Source organism: Adiantum capillus-veneris, chromosome 26, assembly GCF_014529385.1.
Source record: "Adiantum capillus-veneris isolate H3 chromosome 26, ASM1452938v2, whole genome shotgun sequence".
In the NCBI taxonomy this organism is placed as follows: domain Eukaryota; kingdom Viridiplantae; phylum Streptophyta; class Polypodiopsida; order Polypodiales; family Pteridaceae; genus Adiantum; species Adiantum capillus-veneris.
In genome coordinates this window covers 105,167,788-105,194,386 of record NC_140956.1, presented here as the reverse complement: position 1 = coordinate 105,194,386, position 26,599 = coordinate 105,167,788, and the positions used below count along the sequence as shown (strand labels likewise).

At 42.4% G+C, this 26,599-nt stretch overlaps 1 protein-coding gene across 3 annotated transcripts in view; it reads right to left on the bottom strand.

Annotated features, from left to right (window-relative positions):
• The window catches only part of LOC147423941 (hydroxyproline O-galactosyltransferase GALT6-like), a 74,950-nt gene extending 65,037 nt beyond the window's left edge, over positions 1-9,913 (bottom strand). For 2 of the 3 annotated variants that reach the window (XM_086502294.1, XM_086502295.1), the window contains exon 1: positions 8,750-9,913. In XM_086502294.1, the coding sequence (XP_086358420.1) occupies positions 8,750-9,653 (904 nt within the window). In that variant the 5' untranslated portion in view covers positions 9,654-9,913. The remainder of the gene's footprint in view (positions 1-8,749) is intronic. The other variant, XM_086502293.1, reaches the window with a different exon arrangement.
• Between the last annotated feature and the right edge of the window lie 16,686 nt (positions 9,914-26,599).

Below are 26,599 nucleotides of genomic sequence, written 5' to 3'. Positions count from 1 at the left end.
GTTGAAGCTCCTCTTCAACGCTTCTCCCTTGGCTCGACATGGTTCTTCCCGTTCTTCCCGGAATCGTCCTTCTTTGCAGAGAAAGGGAGGAGTCCAAGCTCTGATACCACTGTCACAAAACGGGAGCGTACACGAGCACTGAGAAATCTGAAAAATAAAATACTTTGCAAATGTGAGAGAAGGGAGAAGATCAACACAGTATTGGGGACCAGAAGATGGGCTGGTCCCCCCCCCCCCCCCCGTCAAGAGTATTCTTTATTCAGGGAGAGTTCATATACAAGCACAAGAATCCGAGGAAACCCCTCCGTTCGGTAATCTTAGACCCGAAGGTCGTTCTTTTCCCGTGAAGGACTTAGGCACGAGGCCGTACTTTCCCGTAAGGGACTTAGGCGCGAAGCCGTACTTCCCGAGAGGGACTTAGACGCAAAGGTCGTACTTCCCGTGAGGGACTTCCCGTGAGGGAGGATTCCTGCAAAACAACCACACAAAGCAATAGCTCGCAATGCGTATCAACAAATTATACCTGTAGCTCCTTGCTCGGAAAAGCGACCTCCGTACTCAGTCGTCACACGAACACTTGTTGAATTTCCTTCGCAATGACTGCTCCAAATTCTCAGCGCTAACTCCTCCTGCTGCTCTTGGCGTGTAGAAAATTGGAACGCTAACTGCCCTTTTATAGGCCCTTGCACCCGGTGGGAATAGAAGCCGAAAAGCAAAAGCCTGGCGCCCCTAGAGAGAGGAGAGAGAGAGAGAGAGATCGCTGAATTCAGCCGTCCGTACAGCTTTTTGCGAAGGATTTTGGGGCCTTTGCTTTATTTTATTAATAAAGGGCATGAAAACAATGCTACACGAACACATTCCAGGCGTCCCCGGGTGCAGAACACGGGCACAAATGCAATGCAGACACAGACTCCTCGCGGGAAAGCATCTGCCCTCCTGCAAAAGTTCTTGCTTTTCGTAAAAAGCTTCTTTGAACCCATCTTTATTCTTGTGCTTGCGTTCTTACGCGTATTTTCTTACTCTGTTCGGATTTCCTCCTCAGCCTACGGAATGCCCCCTTTCTGATGCACCCGTCACCCATCATGTGACGCATCAGGGGCACTCGTAACCCGGCCCTTTCCACCGAACTTACGGAAACTCCTTCGCGATGTTTACCGTCACCCATCAAATGACACATCACAGTTGTCCGTTCTTGATGGCGCTTCCTGTAGCTACAATCTTTTAACAGTTCTTAGTGTACACAATAAAATATCCTAGAGAAAGAAATTAATCATTAAAAATTAGAAAATAGTCCAATTAGCAACAGTGTTCATCCACTTTGTTTGTGTCCATTGCACTCTCTCACTAAAGGAACGGAAGGCTTTCGCTTCCGTAAGTAAAAGGAACCTTGAGCACAGTTCGGAGCACTCATCTTGAGCACAGTTCGGAGCACTCATCTTGAGCAAAGTTCATCATTCATTCCGCTGCACCTTACACCCCCCCCCCCCTCTCTCTCTCTCTCTCTTTCTCTCTCTCTCTCTCAAGCTTCCTTCCTCTCTCCTCGTCAGCTAGATCTTTAAGGTCTCTTGGGATAGTTTCGTACGACGTTAAAACTCTCTTCTTCTTCTTCTCGAGTCTCATCACTTATGGCGCAAGCTTCCGCATCAAGTGAACATGACCCCTTGGGTGCCAAGAAGAAGGACGAAGCATCATGGTGGGATGAAGTGCATTCCCGAGTGTTGAGAAAGTCCGGTGGTGCACGCGCATGGAAGTGCAAACTATGCGGCTTCGAACGGCAATCCGGCACAACCAAAGTCCGTGCTCACCTCCTTAAGCTAGAGGGACAACAAGTAGCAATATGCAAGGCCGTCAACGAGCAATTGTTGAAGGTATTTGACGCCCAGGATGCCGCCATCAAAGCCAACAAAAAAGAGAAAGAAGCGGCAAGGCCAAAGCGTCCCGCAATCGACCCCAACAACTTGGTTTTTCCCTCTTCTACACCTTCATCGGTTGGTGGTGATAGTAATGCGGCAACGACGAAGACGGCGGCGACATTATTTCGATCGGCGTTTTCAATGCCTAATACTACTCCAGTCTCCACTCCCAAATCTCACCAACGCACCCTACATACCACTTGGGATCCAAAAAGGAAGGAGGATGTGGATGCAAGTGTTGCCCGCTTTTTCTATCATGATCACATCCCCTTCATAAAGGCTCGGTAAGACTTACTATCATTTTCATACAATCAATCATCTCGATTCTCATTCTCATCTAAATAGTAAATCCTAGTACCTCTTGTGTGCAATGTCTAGGTCAGAGTACTTCAAGACCATGTGCACGAGGATTGGAGAGAATGGGGCACGCTACGTGCCACCCTCTTCCGAGGCCCTCCGCACTACTCTACTCGATAGAGAGATGGCCGTTGTGGAGATGGCAACCCTCAACATGAAGAGGCAATGGACGAAGTATGGCGTGACCCTCATTACAGATGGATGGGGACCAAAAAATCAGCAGATGTGAGTGGGCCTCTGCCATAGAGACCATTGGGTCGGACCTTGTGATAGGTCTAGTCACCGATAGGGAGGCATCAAACAAGACAGCTAGAGCTATTTTGGAAGGCGCTTATCCTCACATCATGGTGTCCTTTTGCATGACACATTGCCTTAACAACCTCTTGAAGAATTTCGGCAAACTACCTTGGATAGAGCCTCTCATTGCATCCACGTCCAAGGTGGTTGCTTTCATCAACAACCACAACATACTTCGAGCCGAGTTCTTGAAGGGATCGAGGGGCGAAGTGCTTCTAAAGTATCGTGAGACCCGCTTCGCGTACAACTATCTAATGGTAAGCCGCTTTGTAGAGTGTCAAAGTGCAGTGCGGCAGCTCTTCATCAGTACAAAGTTTGCTGAGACTTCCCATGCAAGTACAGTCGCAGGGATCGTTTGTACAGGGAAGGTAGAGGATCCTGAGTTCTGGGAGTCTCTAAAGACTATTGGGCAAAATTGTGAAACCAGTGATCCACTTGCTTAGAGTGATGGATGGTATGCAACCTTGCATTGACAAGGTCTATGAAGCCATGGATCACATGGTCAAGGCGCTTGAAGATCATAAGAAGGACCCATATAGACTCAAAGAAATCAAAGAGCTTTGCAGTAGCAGGTGGAATGCCTATAGTTCACCTCTTCATGGTGCAGCTTTTGTGTTGGACCAGAGTTCCAGGGTGTAGGGCAGGAGCATGATTCGGTGGTAAACACACATTGGAACACCATCTTAAAGAAGCTTCACCCTGATTGACATGCAACGCAAAATCAAGGATCAGCTTGTATTTTATAGGGATATGCGAGGATCATTTGGGACAGTCGATGCCCAAATTGATTGCACCAAGATTTCCTCCGTCTTGCGGTGGCAAGAAAATGGTTCAGATGGTCCCGATCTTCAGCGACTTGCCGTCCACATTCTCAGCCAAGCGGTTAGCTCCCTCTTGCTTGGAGCAATTGTGGAGTGTATATAGCCACATTGCATCTAGAAAGAGAAACCGACTTGGAGTGGAGAAAGCAAATGACCTTGTTTTTGTCAGTGCAAACTTAAGAATGCTTTGCAAGTCAATATCCAAAGTGACAAATCCTTTTCTAAAGTGGGAGATGGAGGCAGAGGCAAAGGTGCTTGGAGAGACACGAGGATCTACGCATGAGGATGAGCCTATGCGGGAGGATTGGGATGATATTCACGACGTCCAGGACTCCACTACAGATTGGGAGGTGGGATGCTCTTCTGCCCCTACCCTGAGGTGAACATCAGGCATGAGTCATGACTCATTGCTCATTGGTTTTTGATATTTGTTTCCTTTGTTGCCACTGGCTTTGCCCCCTTTTTGTATTGCACTACCACATGACTGATTGAGTCTTGACATGTCACCTAGTGACTCTTACAGTTGTTATTTAGCACTCTAGCCTCTACATGTCTTTTTGTAGCGCCTTGGCTGGCCTTGTAAGCCATCTTTATAATCTATGATCTATCATCTTTTTGCTCCAAGCTTTTGTGTGGATTCTGGACTCTATTCAACTTTGAGTTAATGTTCTTTCTATTAAGAATCAAGATGCTATTGTAAAGGATGATCCCAATTCATATATTGTGTATAGTGTGCAATCGCGTGTAAGCCTTAAGACTAAAGAATCATTGCCAAGCATGCCTAAAAAGGATTCTACTTGAACTAATGGGTGTGTGGCTATCTACTAACATATACGTTAAATCCAACCTAATTTAAGCATATTTTAAGCTTACCGTTCCGGCCCCCGTTCCCGTTCTGCTTTTCTGGGGGGGGGGGTTGTCATTCCCGTTCCGGGTAACTTTGGTAATAAAGCTTTAACTTTCTCAGGGTCAGCCTCTATTCCATTTTGTGAGACCACATGTCCTAGCAAATGAACTCTAGCATGAGCAAACTTACACTTCTTTGGGTTGAGTTGCCCACCCTCTTGTTGAAGTCTTTCAAAACTCAATCTCAACTTCTCCAAATGTGTGATCCTAGAGCTATAACATCCAATGTCATCCATGAAAACTCAAATAAACTTACCCAAGTAGGGACCAAACACTTCATTCATCCACCCTTGAAAGGTAGCATACGCATTAATCAATCCAAAAGGCATTCTCTTGTAGGCAACACAACCCCAAGGAGTCACGAAGGTAGTCCTCAATTGATCTTCAATCGCTATCAAGATCTAAAAGTAGCCAAAAAATCCATCCATGATTGAGTAGTGTTCGTGACCTACAACTTGATTGAGGATTTCATACTGGGAGGGTAGTGGATAATGATTCTTTTTTGTGGCAGCATTCAAAGGTTTGAAATCAACACACCCCCTAAATCTTCCATTCTTCTTCTTGTTGCTCAAGGAAAATGATGTTGATAGCCCTATATTCTCCATTCGTAGGTAACGGTTGAAGTAGGTGTTGCTACGGTGGTGCTTCCAGTGCCCGCTCTTGATGATTTTCCTCCCTTCTTCCTCGACCGCGTCCATATAACGGATACACCCCTCCTCGCTCTCTTGGTGGTTCAGGACAATTAGGGGCATAGTGACCCTCTTCGCCACAATTGTCACATCTTCCGTGTAGCCTTCATCCCCCTGCCTCTCCCAACTGGCCGCTCTTCTCTTTGATTTTGTCACAAACTGCTTATGTCGCAGGTGTACGGAATTTTACGTTTTACGTTGATGGCGTGGAAGCTGTAAAATTTCCGTAAGCACGCTAGCGGCTTTGGGCATCAGCTTTTTGGAACATATGCTTTCAGAACTTGAAGCTTTTCACGTAACTGCTTTTCATGACCAAGGGCCTTTAAATATGTGCCATGGGCTCATTCTCTAGCACGCCCCCCCGTAGAGATGCAGAGGATGGAGTATCGGCTTGTTCCAAGCTAAAGCAATATAAAGCCGAAAGGGGCGCCAGGATTTGGGATCAGTGCTCTCTTGGGGTGAAATCCGCCACTCTGCGTCTCGTGTATCGTGCATCTCTTTCAATTCAGTTGTTATTTGAAGTGCTGAAAGTTGTTTAGTCTATTCTTTTCCATTGGCGCGTAGTGCCCTCCCATTACAGATTTCTATCCATTATGTTAATCCTCAGTCCTTGCAACTCGCTGGCAAGATCATGCAAAGCCATGGCTGTAACTGAATCAGGACCTTGAATCACCCGCTCCACTCTATCGTCCGCCGCCACATGAACCATTGGTTGCATTACCACTGGCTCAATATGCGTCATACCTTGCTCCCACCTTCATCTAATCGTTTTGCTCTTTGCCTCGGCAATTTCCACTGCTCTTTCAACCGTAACACACTCCTCTTCATTAACCTTCTCCCTTACACTTGGATGAAGATAGTCCATAAACTTACTTTGAAGAAATCCCCCGGTGGTACTTGGGAGGCCACCTCTAATTGAACCCGAAGTCCTTTGAAGTGTTGCAAAACCTCTTGAAAGTTAGCATGAACATCCTGTTGCTCAACTTTGTCATTGCCTTTGACGTTGTCAATCTCTTTCCAAACCTATCAAAAAATCACTTGCTTCACCTACTCTCCTGTCTGCCTTTTGTCTTCCTCCAATCCTTCAAACCACTCATGAGCTTCCCCTTTGAGTGCAAGAGGAAATACATGAAGCTTTGCTTCATCGTTTACAATATGCATGCCAAGGGTATGCCAGTCCTTCACATCTTCCTTTCCTGTAAACCTTGGCCTACTAAATGCCATTTCCACGGAGTAGCTTCTCCTTTGCTTGAGAAATTCCACAAAAGTTGAAGTCTTGTGCTTCAACCACACCACCACTTTCTCTTCAAGAATGCCAAAACTTCACAACAAAACCACTTCACCTGGATACACAACCAACAAATTTCCGCTACCCAACAAGATCGCCAAAAGATGATGGACCAAAAGACACCGTGCGCACACACACACCCTTACACCTTAACACAACCCAAGGAATTCCCTTAGTTTCCTCACCTCACACAAAACCACTCGAGAGCTCAATAAAAATCCTCCCCCCAAACTCAATCCAAGCTCCAAATGTTTCGAACTATAAGCCCTTGCCTACCCGCAGACACTATGTAGTGAATCAAGTTGATCAAGGCTTGGAACCACGCTCAATGGTTACCAAAGGACACAAGAAAGACCATTAAAAACACACAAAGTCAAACCACAGAAGACCTCTCTCAAACCATTGCAAAAGCTTCACCAAAATGGCACTTTGTTGGACCCTTTGATGTGGCCTCAACCCTAATGGCACCAATACACGGTCAAATTGTCTTGCAGAAAGCCGCACCTTCTTCCCTCAATTCCTCGCGCGCACACATCCGTGGAAACCTCGGAACTCCCATAGAATCTCCCAAGTGCAAAATTGAAAAGAAGAAACCCTCATCCACTCCTCCACGCACTCGAAAACAAGACGCGAACAAGACGGGACTGCATAAGACCACCTGTAGAAATCGTGCTTCCTCCTCCACACAGAGAGGTCAAAGTGTTGGCATTTGATCACGCACACTCCTCCATCTTGGACACTCACGACACCGTGAGTGATGTGGCAGAATTCAGTCTTTTCACACCATTTGACCCATTTTTTTACCTTTCTAGGGCCATTTTTTGCCATTTTTGACCCCCAATGGACATTTTTGCGAGAAAAATGCCAAATGGACTTCAAATATCTCCAAATTTTGTAGGCTTGATCCTTGAAACTCAAAATTCATTGCCACATATCAAAATTCTATATTTGACCACTTCTAGTGGCGGTTCATGCATCACTTCATATCGAGCGTCGCAAATAGACAGCTACCGCTCATGTGTCAAACTTCCGGGGCAAGATGAGAATACCCACACTCCCACTTGCATTATTTACATTCTAGAAAGCTCAAGAGCGGAACCTAGAGCCAGTAAAATCCATTTGGCACCACATCCAAGGCTCCGACACCATGTCCAGGTATGTACATGTGTGCGACTACTGACACGCAATCTTGACTACTTACAATGTGTACATGGTCCATCATATTTGAAACCCAATATCACATTGGCAAAGCTTCCAAATGCATGTATATATATTTATTTTTACATATATTTGTGCAAATATCCACTACCATGTACGTGCCAAAAGTAGCTTATCAACGGCAACAGATTTTTTTCAAGTCCCCTCGACCATGCTTCACAAGTTGGTCATGGGTTAGGTTTTTAATGAAAAACCCTAACCCACCTTCATGCCGCGTCACTAAAGTCGAGCGCTCCTCCTAACATTGCACCTTGTTGAGTGAGCCACCCTTAGCAAGAAGAAATAAGGAAGCATGTGAAAGACTTGCTTAGCCATATGTTAGTAAAGCCAAGGTGCTCACCAATCTGCTCTCCAATTCTCGTTCAGAAAAAGGATTGCATGTTCAAAATGTGCATCAACTGTCAACATAGATTTCTCATTCCCTGAATTGGCCACATTTTGGAAAGATCAAGAGAAAGATTTTGAGCCGCATGGCCTTGACAGAAACATTTCACATTACGGTAATTCCACATGGCCTTGAAAGAAACTATCACCATATTAGGGTAATTTCACATTAGGGTAATTCGAGACGCTTAACAAAAAATCATTTTGCACACTTCATTTGGCTTATATGAATTCTTGATCATTCCTTTTGGATTAATTAATGCACCTACTATTTTCAATTGCATGACAAAGGACATCTTTATACATCACCGTCAATAGAGCACTTTCATCTTTTAATATTCTTGTGTTTCGCAAGAATGAGAAAGAACATGGTCAACCCTTGGAAACTTTTTTACGAGTACTTCAACAAAATCAGCTTCTGATAGATTGTAAGAAAAGTGAGTTCTTTATGCATAAGATAAACTATCTCGGCCACATCATTCATCTTGAAGGCAATCAAATGGATCTTGAGAAGAAGACAATTCAATGATGGCTTGGTCTTTGTGATGTGCATAAGGTGCAATCTTTTCTTGGTTGATGTTCTTATTACCGCCGCTTAATCAAGGATTTTGCCTATTAACCTGCTTTAAGCACCCATAAGCAAGCTATTACAAGATGTTTGGCTCTAATACCATGTTTTATTCCTACAAGAGGAAGAGAAAATGCCCTATTGGAATCTAATGTTGACGTTCCTTTCACTTCAAAGAAATAAGGGTGTAATAAATTCAAAACCAAAGTCCAATACTTGAGGTGATGTTCCTCAGGAATCGCCAAACAAGCATACCAAGAATCCTAAAATCCTAAAAAAAGGTTTACTCTTCAAACAAGCCTTCATACCTGTCTCGCCATCATATTGAGACTCCATCCCATTGCAACGTTGCGCAGTGCCCCATTGGCCGCGATAACATGTGTTCACTTCAAATATGGACTTCCCACTCCAATCGCCCTTCAAACGAGGGTTCACGTGCAAGATTCGAGGTGGGTCTTCATTGTCAGACACTTTCAAGCCCTCCAATTCTACAATGAATTGTGACACCATGGCTGTCAATGATCCACCTCTACCTCTATAGGATTTGGACAAGCGCTCAAGGTGAGCTGGTAGGGGCGTTCCCACCACAGTGATAGAGGACCCTAGCATGAGCCCACATGGCAACATGGCTACATTCCCATGCTTCTGCAAATCCTGTTGGGATAAAAAGATGGAGTGGGGGCATTCTTCACCTACAGCTGCTCTGGTGCTGTGATTGTGAATGTTGGTTGTGTTGTGATGCAGATCGGACCATACATGGAACCCTGCCCGCCATGCTGCACTTGCCATTTTCTCCAATGCAGAAGAGACGTGTGTTCCATTCTGCATTTCTTTTATTTTCCGTGGAATACGACCATATTCACGAACAGAGTTTCTCTGTGAAGACCGTGTCCATGTATGCCTGGACTTCAATGCATAAATAGATTGACTGGTATCAGCAGACTTGGGGTCCGATGTGCGTGCAACCTTTGTCAAACTGTTGTGAAAATCTGTGTGCAGCTTCGAAGCTCTCGGCAGACTGCCAGAAATAGCTGCTCGTCGTGCTTCATAAATTTCTGGGTCCTCCTCAGAAATGGATTCCAAGCTCCAGTTAAGAAGCTCTGGTACCTCAAAGGAGATGAAAAGAACGCACAGCAAAACAGAAGCAAGAAACGTGTGAAAAAACCTTCGCCAACTTAGGATAAATAAAGGTTCCCCTTTGCCTCGTCTCATCGGATGGCGATGATGGATGAGGCAAAGGGTAAAGTTCAGACACGGAAGCTTCTTCTGCACTTACTTAAACCAGGTGTAAAAGGCCCAACAGCATGTTTTTTGCCCTGGCTATCTTGAAGACTCTGCGTAATAGACAGCAGATACCGCGGCAGAGAGTCGGGGAAGAAATATGATGAAGACACGCTGTTTTGATTGCAGCTCGTTGGGAACTAAAAGTCCGAAAGCACTCAATTTAAATTCAGCAGCTTTCTATTCATTCAAAGCACCAAACGTGCGTGTGTGTGTGTGTGTGTGTGTGTGTGTGTGTGTGTGTGAGAGAGAGAGAGAGAGAGAGAGAGAGAGAGGCAGAGGGCTCCTATGCCATAGACCTTATTATAATTATAAAGGTACTTTTTTTTTTTTAAAAGCAAAGCTCACAATTATTAAAAGTACCTGGTACTCTAAGATAAGCCTTAGAGTAAAAGGTACTTTTAAACAGAGGGGAGCGTAGCTTTGATCTCCACCGTCAGATTGCCTCAATGAACTAGGGTGAACTAAGGGTAAAAACGGCGCCCCGAGTTCACCTCGAGTTTACACTTAGTTCACCGGCCTCATGGGGTGCGGGTCGAACCCGAGACCTCCCGGTTGCCACTCAAAAGCCTTACCACCATGTGAGCGCACATTGATGCCCATGTCGGCATGGAAGACAATGGCCCCCTAGTTAACCCACCCCTAGTTCATCGGGTGATCGGACGACTTAGATCAAATCTGCTAAATTTGGGCCCTAGATCCCCTCTAGGCCTGCCCTCGTGTGATACAGTAACGAAGATTTTAAAGGGCCCTCTAGAATAATAAGGTGTGCCTCATAAACTCCTTAAAAAATAAAGGATCCAAAGGGGCCCTACAGCTATATTTTCTCACTCTCAAAGTTGAGGGGTACTTCAACCACACCGTACATGAAAGAAAGTCCTTTTCAACAGGCAATTGAAGGTCAACAAGTCAAGAAGGTATGTGTGTACCGTAAATTTAGCAGTGGCAACTTGTTTTTAATGAGTATATGGACACATAAGAAAATATATAAAGAGCCCTCTACACAAGTCAAAAAGGTATGTGTATACCCTAAATTTAGTAGTGGCAACTTCTTTTTAATGAGTATATGGACACACAAGAAAAAATATAAAGAACCCTCTACATTCAATAGGCCCCTTTTCTTAATCATTGTTTTAGTGGGTGTATGGGGGAGCCCTCTAAGAGGAGAAGATGAATGAGGGACCTAGACTCCACTCATTACTAAGGTGCTAGGTGAGTGAGAGTTTGAGTTGAGGCAGGGTTCAGACTACTAGCTGAGAGAGGGGCAAGCACCTATCGTGGCACGTAAGCATTGCCCAGCAGAATTGAGGGGCTTTTTCGAACCCACACAAAGTGGGTGGCACTCTCCCTTTGACTGCACAAGCTCCACCTACTATAGCGAGCTGGAAAACCATTCATGCAATTCAAATGCTTGCCCACCGCTAGGCAAATGTCTCATCTATTTGCAAGATCCAACTCATTTGTAGATGCTACAATTTGTGTCAACTTTTAGTGTGACAAAAGCCTGTGCAATTTTTTTGTTTTACTGTTTTGGCAAAACTCACAATGGTGAGTGAAGTATATTAACAAAACCAAAAAATTACATAATCAAGCCATAAGGGTGCCACCCACAACCAAAAACCATTGGTGCCCTTTCGGCTTGTTGTGTGGTCTGGTTTCCAAAGTACTAGGGTTGGCCTCCAGAAAGCCTGTGCAATTTTAACCTAAAAGGTTGACGAACAATTCCCGTTGAATTCGCATATGCAATGTTAACCTAAAGGTTGAGGAACCGTTTCCATTGATATTCCCCTCTTTAGTTTGACCTCAATCACTCACTCTCTCTCTCCTTCCCCTCCGCCTTCATGATGTCTATAGGAAGCTTAGACTCACCTAAATTTTTTCGAATAGGCACCTAATTAAAATTAAAGTCTAATGCTTGTTTTAACTCTCGCATGAGATTGAGCTATGTCTACTAACCAAGCTCAACATGGACATAATAATAATGTCTTTGGTTCACAAGAAACTTCATAAAGAAGAGGTAAGAATCATTTTAGAGAATCTTTGAAATCGCCTACAAGGAGAAATCAAGAGGCTTCCTGTTGGCAAAGTCCTCCTACAAGGAAGAGCAATAATCACCCATAGGAGTATGTAGATAAACGAGAGAGGTGTCTCCTACCAAACTTAACGAGGGTCTTTTGAATAAATTCAATTTTTAAGTGATGTAAATATATTTTGTCCATAGTTGGCATGTCTATATGTCTTCCTTTGTTGTCTTGAGCGTGCATTAAACCCCTCTAACCTTTCTTTCCCATTGTATATTAGTTGTGCCTCCCATGTGTACCCTTAAATGCACCGTAGGAATGTAACCTAGGGACCTGCTTAGTTAATGCAAAGGCTAAAAACTATAAGGCTATGGTCATGGATGGCCATGTGCACAACCATGGATACGTACATAGCCATTGAAGGGCAACAATAAGCAAGTTGGACTTTTGTTGTTCATAAGGTTGTCATGAATATTAGTTTCTAACCTTCTAAAAGTATTTTCCAACTTAAATTCACCACTTAAGTCCAAGGCAAATAAAAAGAGCAAGTGAAATTGATTAAGTGTTAATGGACTAACCCGTCAAGGCTTGGGACCAAAAGATGAAAGTCCATAAAAGAGCAAGTGTAATTGTTAATTAATTATCTCAATCATAGGTACAAGTCAAGGAAGGATAAATGTATCCTGGGAAGCCTTGATCAAAGGTACTGGACAAAGGAGATGATCGAGAGCAATTATAGGAGTTTAAATATATAAAATGATTGTGCTAAGCTTATGTCATTAGAATAACTCTTTAGACTCCAAGTATGAAGTCTGAGAAGCCTAAGAGTGAAGTTTTAACTTGCCAAAAATTGTCTAGATTTAGCAGGTGGCAAGTTATGGGAGCAGCTTGGCGGCACTTCCAAAGCACTGTGCTAAGGTTTTACACAAGAGGTGAAAGTTTTAAATCCCAAACGATGAGTTTTATTTTTGTCAAAGTTTATCCTAATTTAGCAGGTCATAAATTAGTAGGTAGGCTTTAGCCCCGGGTCAGCTTCATAAGCCTCCAAGGTTTATGCAAACGTCTTGCACCGGAGCTAATTAATTAAAAGGTAAGTTTATGGTTTTTATTAAATGAAAGGATAAAGTTAAATACTAAGGTTATATTAGTCCTTCTTCATTTGGTAAGTTGACTCTAGTGTTTGTTTACTAAGCTTGCCTAGGCGACATGTCCAAGGTAGCACATGCTTGCTTTGTGTGAACTTAAACAAGTGTGTGTGAGTGTGTATGGTGTTTCCACTTGCCAAGATGAGCCCCAAGAAGGGGGGAGTGAGTTCTAGCATGCAAGGCAAGAGGGACAAGTGTTCGGCATGCTTGAGTTGCATTAGGAGGTGTTCCCACCTCATTGATCAAGTGTAAAGCATTCCAATTCAAGTCTAATTGCACACTAGCATATCTATATAAGAGAGGGCCCATTGCATTTCTGAAGCTCTTGCTCCTCTCACACACTCTCTCAAGTACCCAAGATAAGCAAAGAAAGCTCTCTCTCTCTCTCTCTCTCTCTCTCTCTCTCTCTCTCTCTCATATGGGAGCTCTAGAGAGAACTCTCTACTCAAGCTCTTGGCTATGGATGCAAATCCAAGCCAATGAAATTTTTTCTTCTCCACATCTATTATTGTATTACTAATCTATGCTAAGAGCTTGCCCATGAGCAAGTGTACCTGGAATATCAATTCTCTTGCTTGAAAAATACTTCTCTCTACATTTATCTTCCTCTTTTCCACATTTCTTTTCTCCCCGTCGGGATCTTTAGGATTTGAAAAGGAGGTTTATACCATGGAATCTTGAAGACACTATCTTCTTTATTCAAGCAAGGCTCCATAAGAGCACAAACAAGTATTGTAACAAAGCTCTCTTTTGAGAGGATTATAATACAAGTCCTTTTGGAGGGGGGACCGCCAGCTCCAAGTAAAACCGGTCCTCATTGAGTTGTCAATCTTAATTGGTTATTCTCTTTGAATTATGTGCATGGTTAAAGTGTTTTTTAAATGTGTTTGTGTAAAGTACTCAACCCAGCACAACCTATGCTCTCCTTGCTATCTCTCTTAAAGAAAAACTCTCTCCTTTCATAGTTAAATTCCATTGAATTTTAAAGTAAGTGTTAGATTCTCTGACATTGGTATCAGAGCTGAGGTTTCTCTTGTCTTGCATAAGAAGAGAGGTCCTTGAGTGATCTATGAAAGGTTAGAGTTGTTCATTGCAATAGGGTAAGTGGGACTGGAATTTATTAACTTGGTTGGTATGCATGTTTATAGGGTACGGGGACATCATCGGGAACTATGGTCCTAATAATGGAGTCTTTCGGGACTTGCCTACGGCTTAACCATTATTGAGCTATTAGCAATCTTGATAGGAATGAGTGCCAACCTTGCACTTTTAAACCCACTCCACTACTCTTTGCAATTAACAATATTCTAAACCACGGGTGCAGTTATTCGATTGCTAATTTTCAAGGGATAAGAGGAGTGATAGACAATGTTTTGGAAGTGCCAAGGAAAGAGTTAGCATACACATATAAGGAAGTTTAATCATGGCCAAATCTAATCAAGAGAATGTAATTAATATTGACAACTTAGATTTGGCTCATAGTATAGCATATGATGATGGTTGCAAATTCATCAACTACCTTATTAATAAGTTACAAGAAGCAATGGGAAACCCTATTCTGTAAGTGGAAGTCCTTCAAGCTCAAGTTTGCCCCAAGTGCCCAAGAATTCCCACGAGGCCTCTAAGAACTGCAAAAGAGGAATCTCTTTGGGTAATGAAGGAGTGATATCGGAAGAACCTCCAAGGCAAACTATTTAAGAAGAAGAAGTGCACCCTGAACTTTCGAGGGAGAGGTATGAAAGTGACACTCCACCTACCTATGAAAGTGATGTTGCCCCAAGAAGACGGCAGGCATGACAGTCACCTACTCCTCCCAAAAAGAAGAGAAAGTCATCAAACATTCCCTCCCATGCTACTTCAAAGAATGGAGAAAGAAATCCAAGCAAGAAGAAGCAAAGAAAGCGGTCACCATCTTCGCCTTCTTCCTCCTCTTTCTCCTCGTCATCATCACCATCTTCTAACACGGATGACAATGACTTGCCACCCAAGAGATAGAAGATAAGGTGAAATAGAGGAGCTATGCGGCATGGAAGAGGTCACTTAAGTTGAAGAAATTCAAAGAGGGAGGAAAGAACATCAACTTTATTACCTATGATGGAACCTTTGGAGCTACTGACAAAGCACTGGCCTTTATCCAATAATTTGACGTGGCTTTTGGAGATGAAGATTTTTTGGAATCTTCAAAGCTCCGAAATGTTTCTATGCATTTCCAAAAGTCAGCCCGCCAATGGTGGGCAAGCCTATGTAGTCAAGGTGAAGCTCCAAAGACATGGAAATCTTTGAGGATTGCTATTACAAAGTAATTTCTTCCAAGTGGTGCCAAAGTCAAAGTCCTCACGAAATGGTGAGGTTTGAAGATGGCCCCATACGAGTTTGTCCAAAAGTATGTGGATAAGTTTTGGGAGTTACATGCGGAACAAAAGCAACAATTTTGTGTTGGTCTATGTTAGTGAGTATGTTAACTCACAAAGACAAACTATTACGGAGTTCATACATCATACTATGGTCGCTTTGAGAATTCATTTTTAACAAAGGACCAAGAAAGGCTCAAAGCCAACGAAAGTCAAAGAATCAACTGAGCCAAAGGGGAAACAATGCGACGCAAAATTCTCCCAAGGCTAACAACAACAACAACAAAGGAAAGGCAAAAGAAAAGGGCTACAAAGATAAAAATAAACTTTCTCCTAAACAGGTTGAACGTTATCGTAAAGATAACAAGTGTTTCAAGTGTGGAGAGCATGGTCATGTTTCCCGTGCATGTCCCAAGAGAAGTGAACGTAATGACTCTCCTACAGCCACCATGGTGGAAGCTCTAAAAGAAGAAGGTCATTGCAAAGGATCACCACTCTCTTATGCTTGGAGAAAAGTAAGAGAGCATGACGCTTTCATATTGTTTGAACATGGCTCTACCCACAACTTCAATTCTGTAGAGCTAGCTACCACGCTAGGAATTCATGACTTTGAGATGGGAGATGTGGTACAAGTGGATGGAGCTTTCAAGGGGCAAGAGGTCTCAGTCACTCTGTTGATTGGGAAGCTAAGGCTCCATGTGCAGTGCTATGTCGACAAGGAAGATTTTAACATCTCTCCACTTAAGCATGAAGATGTTATCTTAGGGGCACCATGGTTTGATTGCATGGCTGCCACTATGAAGTTTCCAGTGAGAAAGTCCTCTTTTCTTATCAAGGCAACGATGTTGCACTTGATGTTATATAGTGCGGACTCTTGTAGAGACTCAAATGTTAGACAAAGTAACAAAAAGCTCTCTTTCTTGTTACATGGTTTTTGTCAAGGAGTCTAATAAAGATGCATGTGTTCCTAATGAAGTTAAAAATGAAACTAGGAGGAATTAGAACTTTTTAGTTTTCTAGATGAGTTTCAAGATGTGTTTTTGGATTACATTCCCAGGGAGCTATCTCCTAAAAGTGGACAAAATGATCTCTCCATAAGAACTTCCACCTGGTAGGTCTCCTCCTAGTAAGCCTCCTTATCGAGTCTCACTAGCTCAGCAAGAGGAGATTATGAGGCAAGTAAATGAGCTTGTGTAGAAAGGGATTGTCAGGTAGTTCATGTCCATTTTGTTCACCCGCTCTACTGGTACAAAAGAAAGATGGTACTTATAGAATGTGGATTGACTATCAAGCGCTTAATCAGATAACCATAAAAAATAGATTTCTTGTTCCCATGATAGAAGATCTATTCGATAAGCTACAACGGTCTACCTACTTTAGTAGAATAGATCTTAAAAGTGGTTATCACCAAATAAGGATAGTGCGTGAAGATATTCATAAGATGGCCTTTTGAACAGCTTTTGGCCTATATGACTTCTTGGTACTCCCTTTTGGACTTACCAATGCGCCAGCTACCTGCAATCAAATGATGGAAAGGCTCTTTAGACCTCATCAAAGCTTCACATGATTGTTTTTCAATGACATTATCGATAATCTACGCAAAGACTATTGAGGAACATAAGCAACATCTTCAGGTAATATTTCAAGTTTTGAGAGACAATAAGCTTTGCATTAATCAAAAGAAAACTGATTTTTTGTTCAAAGAGATTCAATATTTAGAAGGGATCTAAATGGACCCTGCCTACAAAGTTGGAGGTACTAAAAGAATGGCCTATACCAACGAATCTACATGAATTAAGAAGCTTTATAGGAGAGTGTGCATGTATAGATGCTTCATAGAAAAATTCTCATTCATAGTAGGCCCATTGTATGATTTGACTAAGAAGAATGTTAAATTTTTATGGTTTGTAAAAGAGAATGAAGCTTTTGAAAATGTAAAGGTAGAGCTTACCTCTCAACCCGTGCTAATATTACAAGACCTTTTAAAGCCTTTTGAGGTCGAATGTGATTTTTGTGGACAATGCCTTGGACTTGTTTTGCTTTTAAGAAGGGCAGGTCATAGCATACAAAAGTAGGAGATTGGATGACCAAGAAAATAATCAAGCTATTTATGAAAATGATCTTTTAGCTATCTTACATGCCCTAGATGCTTGAAAGCATTATCTCCTAGGCACTCCATTTTTTTTTTTTGCATAGACCATCAAAGTCTTAAATATTTTTAGACGCAAACTAAATTGACTGATAAGAAAATGAGATGGGCACATAACGTCTCGCAGTTTAATTTTCATATTGCCCACATAGCTGGTACGCACAACTAAGTGGCCAATGCACTTTCACAAAGGCCAAGGGTGAATGTTGTACCAATAGCTACTCACAATTATTTATCATCTATGATAGATGAGTATGCTATGGATCCAAACTTCAAAGATGTAATGTCAGGTATTGCACTAGCAAAGAAAGAGGAACCATACAATGTGCAAGATGGTTATCTTCTCTATGGCAATACGCTATGCATTACACATAACCTACATGAAAAGGTTATGTACAAATCTCATGTTCCACCTTATGTGTAACATAGAGGGATTCAAGCTACTCTCAAGGGAGTAGAGACGTCCTTTTATTGGCCAACAATGAAGGCAGACATACTAGACTATGTTGCCAAATCCATTGTATGGGAAGCAGAATGACTTACTTCAGCCATTGCCCATACCTAATTCCCCATGGGAAAGTATATCCATGGATTTCATTTTTGGATTACCCAAGTCCATAGATGGGAATATTGACAATAGTAGATTGGTTTAGCAAGCAATGCATTTTATACTAGTAAAAAAGATTATTAAAGCACACCATATGGAAACCCTCTTGATCTCACGGGTCTTTATCATGGCTTACCAACATCTATAGTATCCCAAGAGATCCACGAAAACGACCAAACAACTTTTGGAAGGGTCTCTTTGAGAATTTGGATACTAAGTTCAATTTCTCCTCAACCGCAAACAAATGGCCAAAGTGAGATAGCAAATTCGACCATCATAGATTTACTTAAAGCCTATGTTACGGAAGTAGATCAAAGAGATCAGTGGGAAAAGTATCTACCCTTAGTAGATTATGCGTATGACAACATTGTGCTTCCTTTTAGGTGTTTGAGGCCTTGGGACTGAGGCTGGGGATGGTTAATTATTTTACAAGTTTATGTTATGCTCGTGATGCATGAAGCTTTCCATCTTCATTGCATCACCTAGGTCACAAGAAACACAAAGATTGTATTGTACCAAGTCTCTCTTGATTGGAGAATCTATAATACAAAAGCCTACTAGAGGGGGGACTGGCTCCACATAAATCCGGTCATCAACTGTTGTCAAGGTCTCTAAACTCTCTCTCTTGCAAAAGTATTGTTCATGCCAAGTTCATCAAGTATTATGGTTATGTTGCTACCACTAATTAAGTTCACTCTCTATGTTCTTACAGTAGTCTCACAAAAATGCTCACTCTAATTCTCCAAATTCCGCTATGCTCAAAGTTCATAGGCCATTTCCATTACATTGGCTATTGGTTTCTCTTTTCTTGCTTAAGAAGAGAAGTCCCTAAGTTGTCCATGAAAGGTTGGACCTGTTCATTGCAAAAGGGTAAGTGGAACAGGATCTATTGTCTTGGTTGAAAAGGACAATTCGAGGTACACCATTGGGAACTATAGTCTTAATAATGGAGTCTCTCGGGGCTTGCCTTTGGCTTAACCATTATTGAGCTACTAGCAAGCTCAACAAGAACCATAATCAACCGAGCCACTAGTCTTTGGCTTAACCATTATTGAGCTACTAGCAAGCTCAATAAGAACCATAATCAACCGAGCCACTAGTCTTTGCAATCAAAAGTGTCTAAACCATGGGTGTGGCTGCTCGAGAACTTATGTTCAAAGGTAAAGAAGAGTAGAGACTAAGGTTTTTGAGGGTATCAAAGCACAAACTAATTTATACACAAGTTTAATTAGCATGGCTGATAATAACCAAGAGAGTAGAATTAATATTGACAACTTTGATTTTGCACATGAAGGTGCTAATGATGATGTTCCATGTTTATTAATTATCTTGTTACTAGGTTGCAACAAGCTATGGGCAACCCTGCTTTGCAAGCCAAAGTTACTCAACAACTTCGTGCTTATGGGATTTCCCTTCCTCTCCAAGAGGAGAGAGAGCTTAGGAGGCCTCTTGATGAGACTCCCAGAAGAAGACTCTCTCCCATAAGAGAGGAGGAATCCAAAGAACAAAAAAGAAGCAAATCCCTAAGTTCCACTGAAGATGTGGCTCCACAAAGACGGCAGTCTAGAAGATTGCCAACTCCTTCCAAGAGGAAACAGTCAACCCATAGGCCTTCTCCTTGTCACTCCAAAAGGGAAGAGAGGAAACAAAGGAAGAAAAAGGCAAGAAAGAGGTCACCCTCTTCTTTACCTTCCTCCTCTTCCAATGAAAGCAATAGCTATTCTCCTAGAGAATACAAGAGGAGAGGACAACTCCCAACGGCCTGGTTCTATCACCGAAGTAATCCACCACACTATGGTTGCTTTGCGCATTAATTTCCAACAAGGGGCTAAAAGGAATACCAAGCCCACGGAAAGGAAAGACAAAAATGATGCAAAGGGGACAAAAAATGCCCAAAACTCTTCCCAAGGCAACTCCAACAACAACAACAACAACCTGTCCAAGGAGAAGGGAGTTTACAAAGGTAGAAATAAACTCTGTCCTGAAGAGCTAAAAGATTTTTGCAAGGACCACAAATGCTTTAAGCATGGGGAGCAAGGACACCTCTACCGTTCTTGCCCCAAAAGAAATGCCCGCAATGAGACTCCTAGAGCTTCCATGATCGAAGCTCCAAAAGAGGATGCTCATTGCAAAGGATCACCTCTCTCCTATGCTTGGGAAAAGGTAAGGGAGTATGATGGCTTCATCCTGTTTGACCCTGGCTCTACTCACAATTTCATAACCACGGAGTTGGACACCAAGGTAGACATTCAAGCTCATGAGATGGGAGATGTAGTTGTAGCCGATGGAGCCTTCAAGGGGCAAGAATCCGCAGTTACTCCCTTGATTGGGAAATTGAGGCTTCATGTCCAAGGCTATGTTGACAAAAAATATTTCTTCATCTCTCCTCTCAAGCATGAAGATGTCATCCTAGGGGCACCATGGTTTGACCGTATGATTGTTAATGTAAAGTTCCCTGAAAGAAGGTTGTATTTCAAGTATAGGGAAAAGAACATGTACATAGATGCTAATGAGCCTGGTCGTACCATACCCCTTGTAAATTCTCTTGGTTTTGACAAATCAATGAAAAGCTCAGTTTCTGCGTACATGATTTTTGTCAAACAATCCATAAAAGGCCCTAATGTTTTATCAAATGAAGATAGTAGGAATCAAGAAGAGTTAAACTTGTCTAATTTTGTAAATGGATTCCAAGATGTTTTTATCGATGATATCCCTATGGACTTACCTCCAAAACGAGGGGATGATGACCATCGAATTGAGCTCCTACCAGGAAGCTCACCGCTTAACAAGCCTCCTTATCGAGTTTTCCAAGCTCAACAAGAGGAGATCATGAGGCAAGTACAAGAATTCGTAGACAAAGGGATGGTGAGGCCTAGCTCCTTTCCCTTTTGTTCTCCTTTTAATGCAAAATAAAGATGGTATATACCGCATGTGTGTGGAATATCAAACGCTAAACCATATCACTGTCAAAAATAGATTTTCCATACCGAGGGTAGAAGGTCTGTTTGATAAACTAGAAGGTTTGACCTACTTCAATAGGATTGACCTTAAAAGTGATATCCTAAAGACCGCATTCCGTACAACGTTTGGTCTTTATGAATATCTAGTCATGCCTTTGGGCTTGACTAATGCACCGACCACATTCAATTGCTTGATGGAGAAATGATTTAGACCCTACCACAAGTTCATTGGAGTGTTCTTTGATGATATCATCATCTACTCCAAGTCCTTGGAGTCCTTGGAGGAGCATAAGCAAAATCTCCAGCTAATTTTTCAAGCTTTAAGGGAGAACAAGCTTTTTATCAATCAAACGAAGAGCAAATTTTTCCTTCAAGAGATTTAATACTTAGGTCATATTATCTCTCAAGAGATGGTATCTGTATGGATCCATGAAAGTTGGAGGTAATAAAAGCATGGCCTAATCCAAGGAATCTACATGAGCTAAGAAGCTTTATTGGTATGTGTGCATACTATAGATGCTTCATAGCAAAATTCTCTCAAATAGCAGGACCATTACATCACTTAACAAAGAAGAACGTTAAGTACTCATGGACTGCTAAGGAGAAAAATGCTTTTGACAAGCTTAAAGAGAAGCTTACCTCCCAACCAGTCCTTATGCTTCTAGATCTTTCAAAGCCATTTGAGGTCCAATGTGATGCTTGTGGTGATTGCCTTGGAGCAGTCTTGCTTCAAGAAGGGCATGCCATAGCATATGAGAGCTAAAGGTTCAATGCCAATGAACGGGTCTTGGGCATGTAGGAAAAAGAGCTTTTAGTTGTTCTACATGCCCTTGACACATGGAAGCACTATCTATTGGGGACTCCATTTATTTTGTGAACGGACCACCAAAGTTTTAAGTATTTCATGACGCAAAACAAGCTTTCTGACAAAGAAATAAGGTGGGCAAATTTTCTTTCGCAATTTTATTTTCATATTGCTCACATTGCTGGTAAGCACAATCAAGTGGCCGATGCACTTTCACAACGACCAAGAGTCAATGCAGTGTCTATAGCAACCCATAATGATCTATCTATTATGATAGATGAGTATGCTACTGACCCTGACTTTAAAGACATAATGTCAGCTGTTGCATTGAGGAAGAAAGAAGAACCATTCACCCTGCATGATGGTTATCTTCTTCATGGAAATAGGCTATGTGTTACCCACTCCCTTCGTGAGAACGTCATGTATGAATCTTATGCTCCTCCCTATGGGGGGCATAGAGGCATTCAACCTACTCTTCGAGGAGTAGAGACATACTTCTATTGGCCTACCATGAAAGTAGACATACAAGAGTATGTTTCAAAATGTGTGGTATGTCAAAAGACCAAGTATGATAGAGGGAAGCAACCTGAATTACTTCAGCCATTGCCAATCTCTAATTCACCAGGGGAGATTATATCCATGGATTTTATCTGTGGATTACCCAAGTCTATCCATGGCAATATGGGAATATGGACAATAGTCGACATGTTTAGCAAGCAAGCACACTTTATTCCTGTCTAAAAGACTATTAAGGCACACCAAATGGCAACCCTCTTCATATCTTAGATTTTGAAACACCATGGATTACAACATCCATCGTGTCAGATAGAGATCCTAGAATGACCAGTAATTTTTGGAAAGGCCTCTTTGAAAATCTAGGTACAAGATTGAATTTCTCTTCAGCCTATCACCCACAAACGGATAGCCAAAGTGAGATAGCCAATTTTACTATTCTCGATCTATTAAAGACTTATGTTACAGAAGTAGGTCAATGCTCACAATGGGAAAAGTACTTACCCCTTGTAGAGTATGCCTACAATAATATTGTCCATACTACTACAGGAAAAGCATCTTTTGAGATCATAGAGGGAAGACCTAAAAGTCTCTTGCTACTTAAAAGATCTTCGTTGTCGATGAGTATAGCCGTGACCTACAAGAATCCTTCCAAACGATTAAGGAGGCTATCTCCATCTCTCAACAAAGTCAAAAGTCTGTTGGTGATAAGCATAGAAGGGACTTAATGTTCAAAGAAAATGATTGGGTCTTACTCAAGTTTCCCAAGGCTTGATTAAGGCCACCAAAAGTATTATGTTAAATTAGCAAAAAGATACTATGGTCCTTTTCAAATCTTGGAGCCAATCAATGACAAAGCTTATCAACTTAAGTTTCCCAACCATTGGCTCATACACAATGCTTTTTATGTGAGCCTACTTAAGCCCTACAAAGGAGAGCCACGAAGAGAACCAATTATTGAAGACCCCCCAGCAATCGAAGACCAAGAAGAGGTGCTACAACCCGAAGCTATGCTTTGGTATGAAGACAAGGTGCTATGGCATGGTAAGATTATCCGATGATATCTTATTAAATTCAAAAATTATCCTTTTGCAGATGCTAGATGGATGCAAGGAGTACAACATAACGATAGTATGAACCTTGTCAATGCTTACAATGCTACATTAGGGTAAGAAAAAGTAAATGTTTCGTTTAAATGATCAATGTTTTTGTCTTATAAGACTAATTCTCTTTTTATTGTGCACAAATTCAAGTCGTATGCATGCTTAGAATCATGTTTGTGTTGACAACGTCTCTCAAACACCAAGTAGAAATTGTCACTCTACTTTGGAACTATGATATGGAATAAATATCAGACATGCTTGCGGCAGCTACGTCTCCCAAGCACCAAATGATTAGTCATCCATCTTGGAATGATGTTTTAGGGTAAAAAGGGATCCTCTATCCGCTAAGAAACAACTAATGACTAAGGCTTTATCTCTTCTACCTCATACTTGAGGATGACTATGATTTCAAGAGAGAGGTAATGTCATAAAATCTAATATCTAACTAACCCAAATGATTTTCTCATATTAAACTGATCATTTAATGTGGGAGAATAAACGGGAACAAGGGTTAGAATATAGGCATGTGCTTATGGATCTATCTCAACACGGGGCTAAGGTTAAAGGGGTCCAAATGAGAGATGGTATGTCAAAGAGCAAGGCTAGCTAATGGAGCTTAAAGACCTTAGGGTTAGCTTCATTAAAGACCTCCAAAGGTTAGTGTTAAAAGTCCTTAGACCTTAGGCAAGCTAGGGCTATGCTTGAGGTGGGAACCCGGCCCAAGCTTGAGGTGCTTGCCGTACTTACCGTGATTGCTAACTAAGGTTCTTGAGGTGCTTTATGACTAAGGTGCTTAAGGTACTCCATGACTAAGGTGCTTGAGGGGCTTAAGGTGTTCACAAAGTTGACCACAATCCCTACTCATGGGAGAGAACACACACGCCCTCACACAAGTCAAGCCTTGTCTAAAGAAGCAACAAGGACACACGTCAAGTTCCTCTCTATGTTGCCCTCATAAGGTGCCTAATGCCTATTGGTTGGCCTTTCAAGGGGTCCAACGATAATTTAGCTAATTAAATTAATTATGTATGCATTTATCAAGTCCTCTCTCTCTCAACTGGGAAAGGGGTACACTTGTCCCAAGGCTAGCATGGTTGCTTGATATGCACTCTGCATGTGATTGGCTAAGCTTGTAGGGGTCCAATCAATTTGAATCTTGAGCTACAATGAGGGGTCGACCAAGGAAGCTAGGGGCTTGTTTGTAGGGTATACTCTCCCACACATGCACATGTGCGCACGCGTGCACTCACACACATACACACACACACATATACACACACATACTCAATGTGTGAAGTGCAAAGTGCAAGAGCTCCATATCCTTCTCCATGATTTTTGAGAAGTTGAGAGCCTATAGGAATGCAAATCCAACCAAGAGCCATGCTTCAATGCTTAAGCTTGTCATCTTCTTCATCGTCATTACTATGCTAAGCAACAAGAGTGATGATAAGTGAGGAACTATTTCTTTCTCATATGAATGTTTCTTCTTTCTCCTCATTCCCCGCTAGCTCTCTCCACCTTCAAAGGTGTTTGAGGCCTTGGGACTGAGGCCGGGGATGGTTAATGCTTTTACAAGTTTATGTTATGCTCGTGATGCATGAAGCTTTCCATCTTCATTGCATCACCTAGGTCACAAGGAACACAAAGATTGTACTGTGCCAAGTCTCTCTTGATGGGAGAATCTATAATACAGAAGCCTATTGAAGGCGGGACCGGCTCCACATAAATCCGGTCCTAAACGATTGTCATGTTCTCTAATTCTCTCTCTTGCAAAAGTATTGTTCATGCTGTTGGGGTATAAAGCCCAATGTGGTCGCCCAGGTAAGTGGGCGGGCCGCCAGGTATGTACACATATTCTTTTGTAAAAACCTAATAAGAACTCACTATGCTCTACACATTATAGTAGAGCGAGTTCACCATATCGTTGTGCTCTTCTTCTTGCACTCTCTCTCGCGTCGCACTTTCGCTCGTACTCCTTCAACTGGTATCAGAGCTCAGATCGAGGCTCGGGGCAGCACTTGCAGGTAGCCAGAGTCACCTGCTCAGATTGGAGTGAGATTCGACAGGCAAAGACGCGGCCCCAAATCTTGCGGGTATCCCCGAAGAGCTCGGTGTTCTCAGAATTTCATTCTGAGGTCATCTCGGCCGCCATTCGGCTTCGACAAAGGTCTGCGCAGGCCATTTTCGACTACGTGGTCTCGATGGGTGCAGATCCGACTCTGCAAATTTGGGGTTTTCGGCCTACGACTGCAGGTGTTGAGGATATCGACACTCCTAGAGTGTTGATTTGTGGCTGTCTACACATCGAAGGACGGCTCACAGTTCTTGGAGGCGTGTCACATACGACACGGGCGCATCTACACACAGACTGTAGGCGACATCCACTAGTTCATCAGGTAGCTTGTGTTTGTTGCTTGATATTCCAGATTTCATCCTGACATTGCAGGTACTTCCACATGGGATGTATTGTCAGACATGATGTATGTCTGTTGAGGGTTTGCTGGCTGTGAGTCACGCAGCAAACAACCGCCGCAGCGGTTACAGCATACAGAGGGAAATTTGTGGATGTATGACTTTGTGGAAGTCTATGTACTGTCAGATTTACTGCAGCCTTTGTTGAGGGTCGAGTGAGGTTTTATTGAGCTGGGGGATTCTCGAATGTTGAGATCCTTTCGGTGATACAGGTCTTGGAGCGATCCCTCGAGCACCCTTAGATAGGCAGCTAGGATGTATTGACTGTGAGTTAGACAGTTGGGATTGCATCTTTGCTTTACTGCCGTTGAGGCATTGTCGCAGTCTATGCTTATAGGACAGTGACAGGACAGTGAGAGACAGTACAGGTACAGGACAGGTTTACCCGCAGCTTACAGTGTCAGAGAGACAGTGTTTTTGGAGCTGTTTTATGGTCTGTTTTTGAGTACACCAGAGCCATTTTACAAAGGAGACTCTGCCAAAATTTATGCAGAATCTGAAGCTTTCTTGGTTCATTTGACAGGTTGATATTGGTTCAGAGGTCAGTTTACAGGGGAAACTCTGCCGATTTTTTCCCAGGAAAGTAAACCACTGTGAAGCGTAGCTATGGCTGGATCACAGGACACTGCTCTTTACAATATCAAGAAGCTGGATGGAACCAATTTCCCATTGTGGAAGAAGCAGATTTGGCACGTGTTGGTACAAAAGAAGCAGATAAAACCTATAAAGCTCAAGGGGATAAAACCAGAAG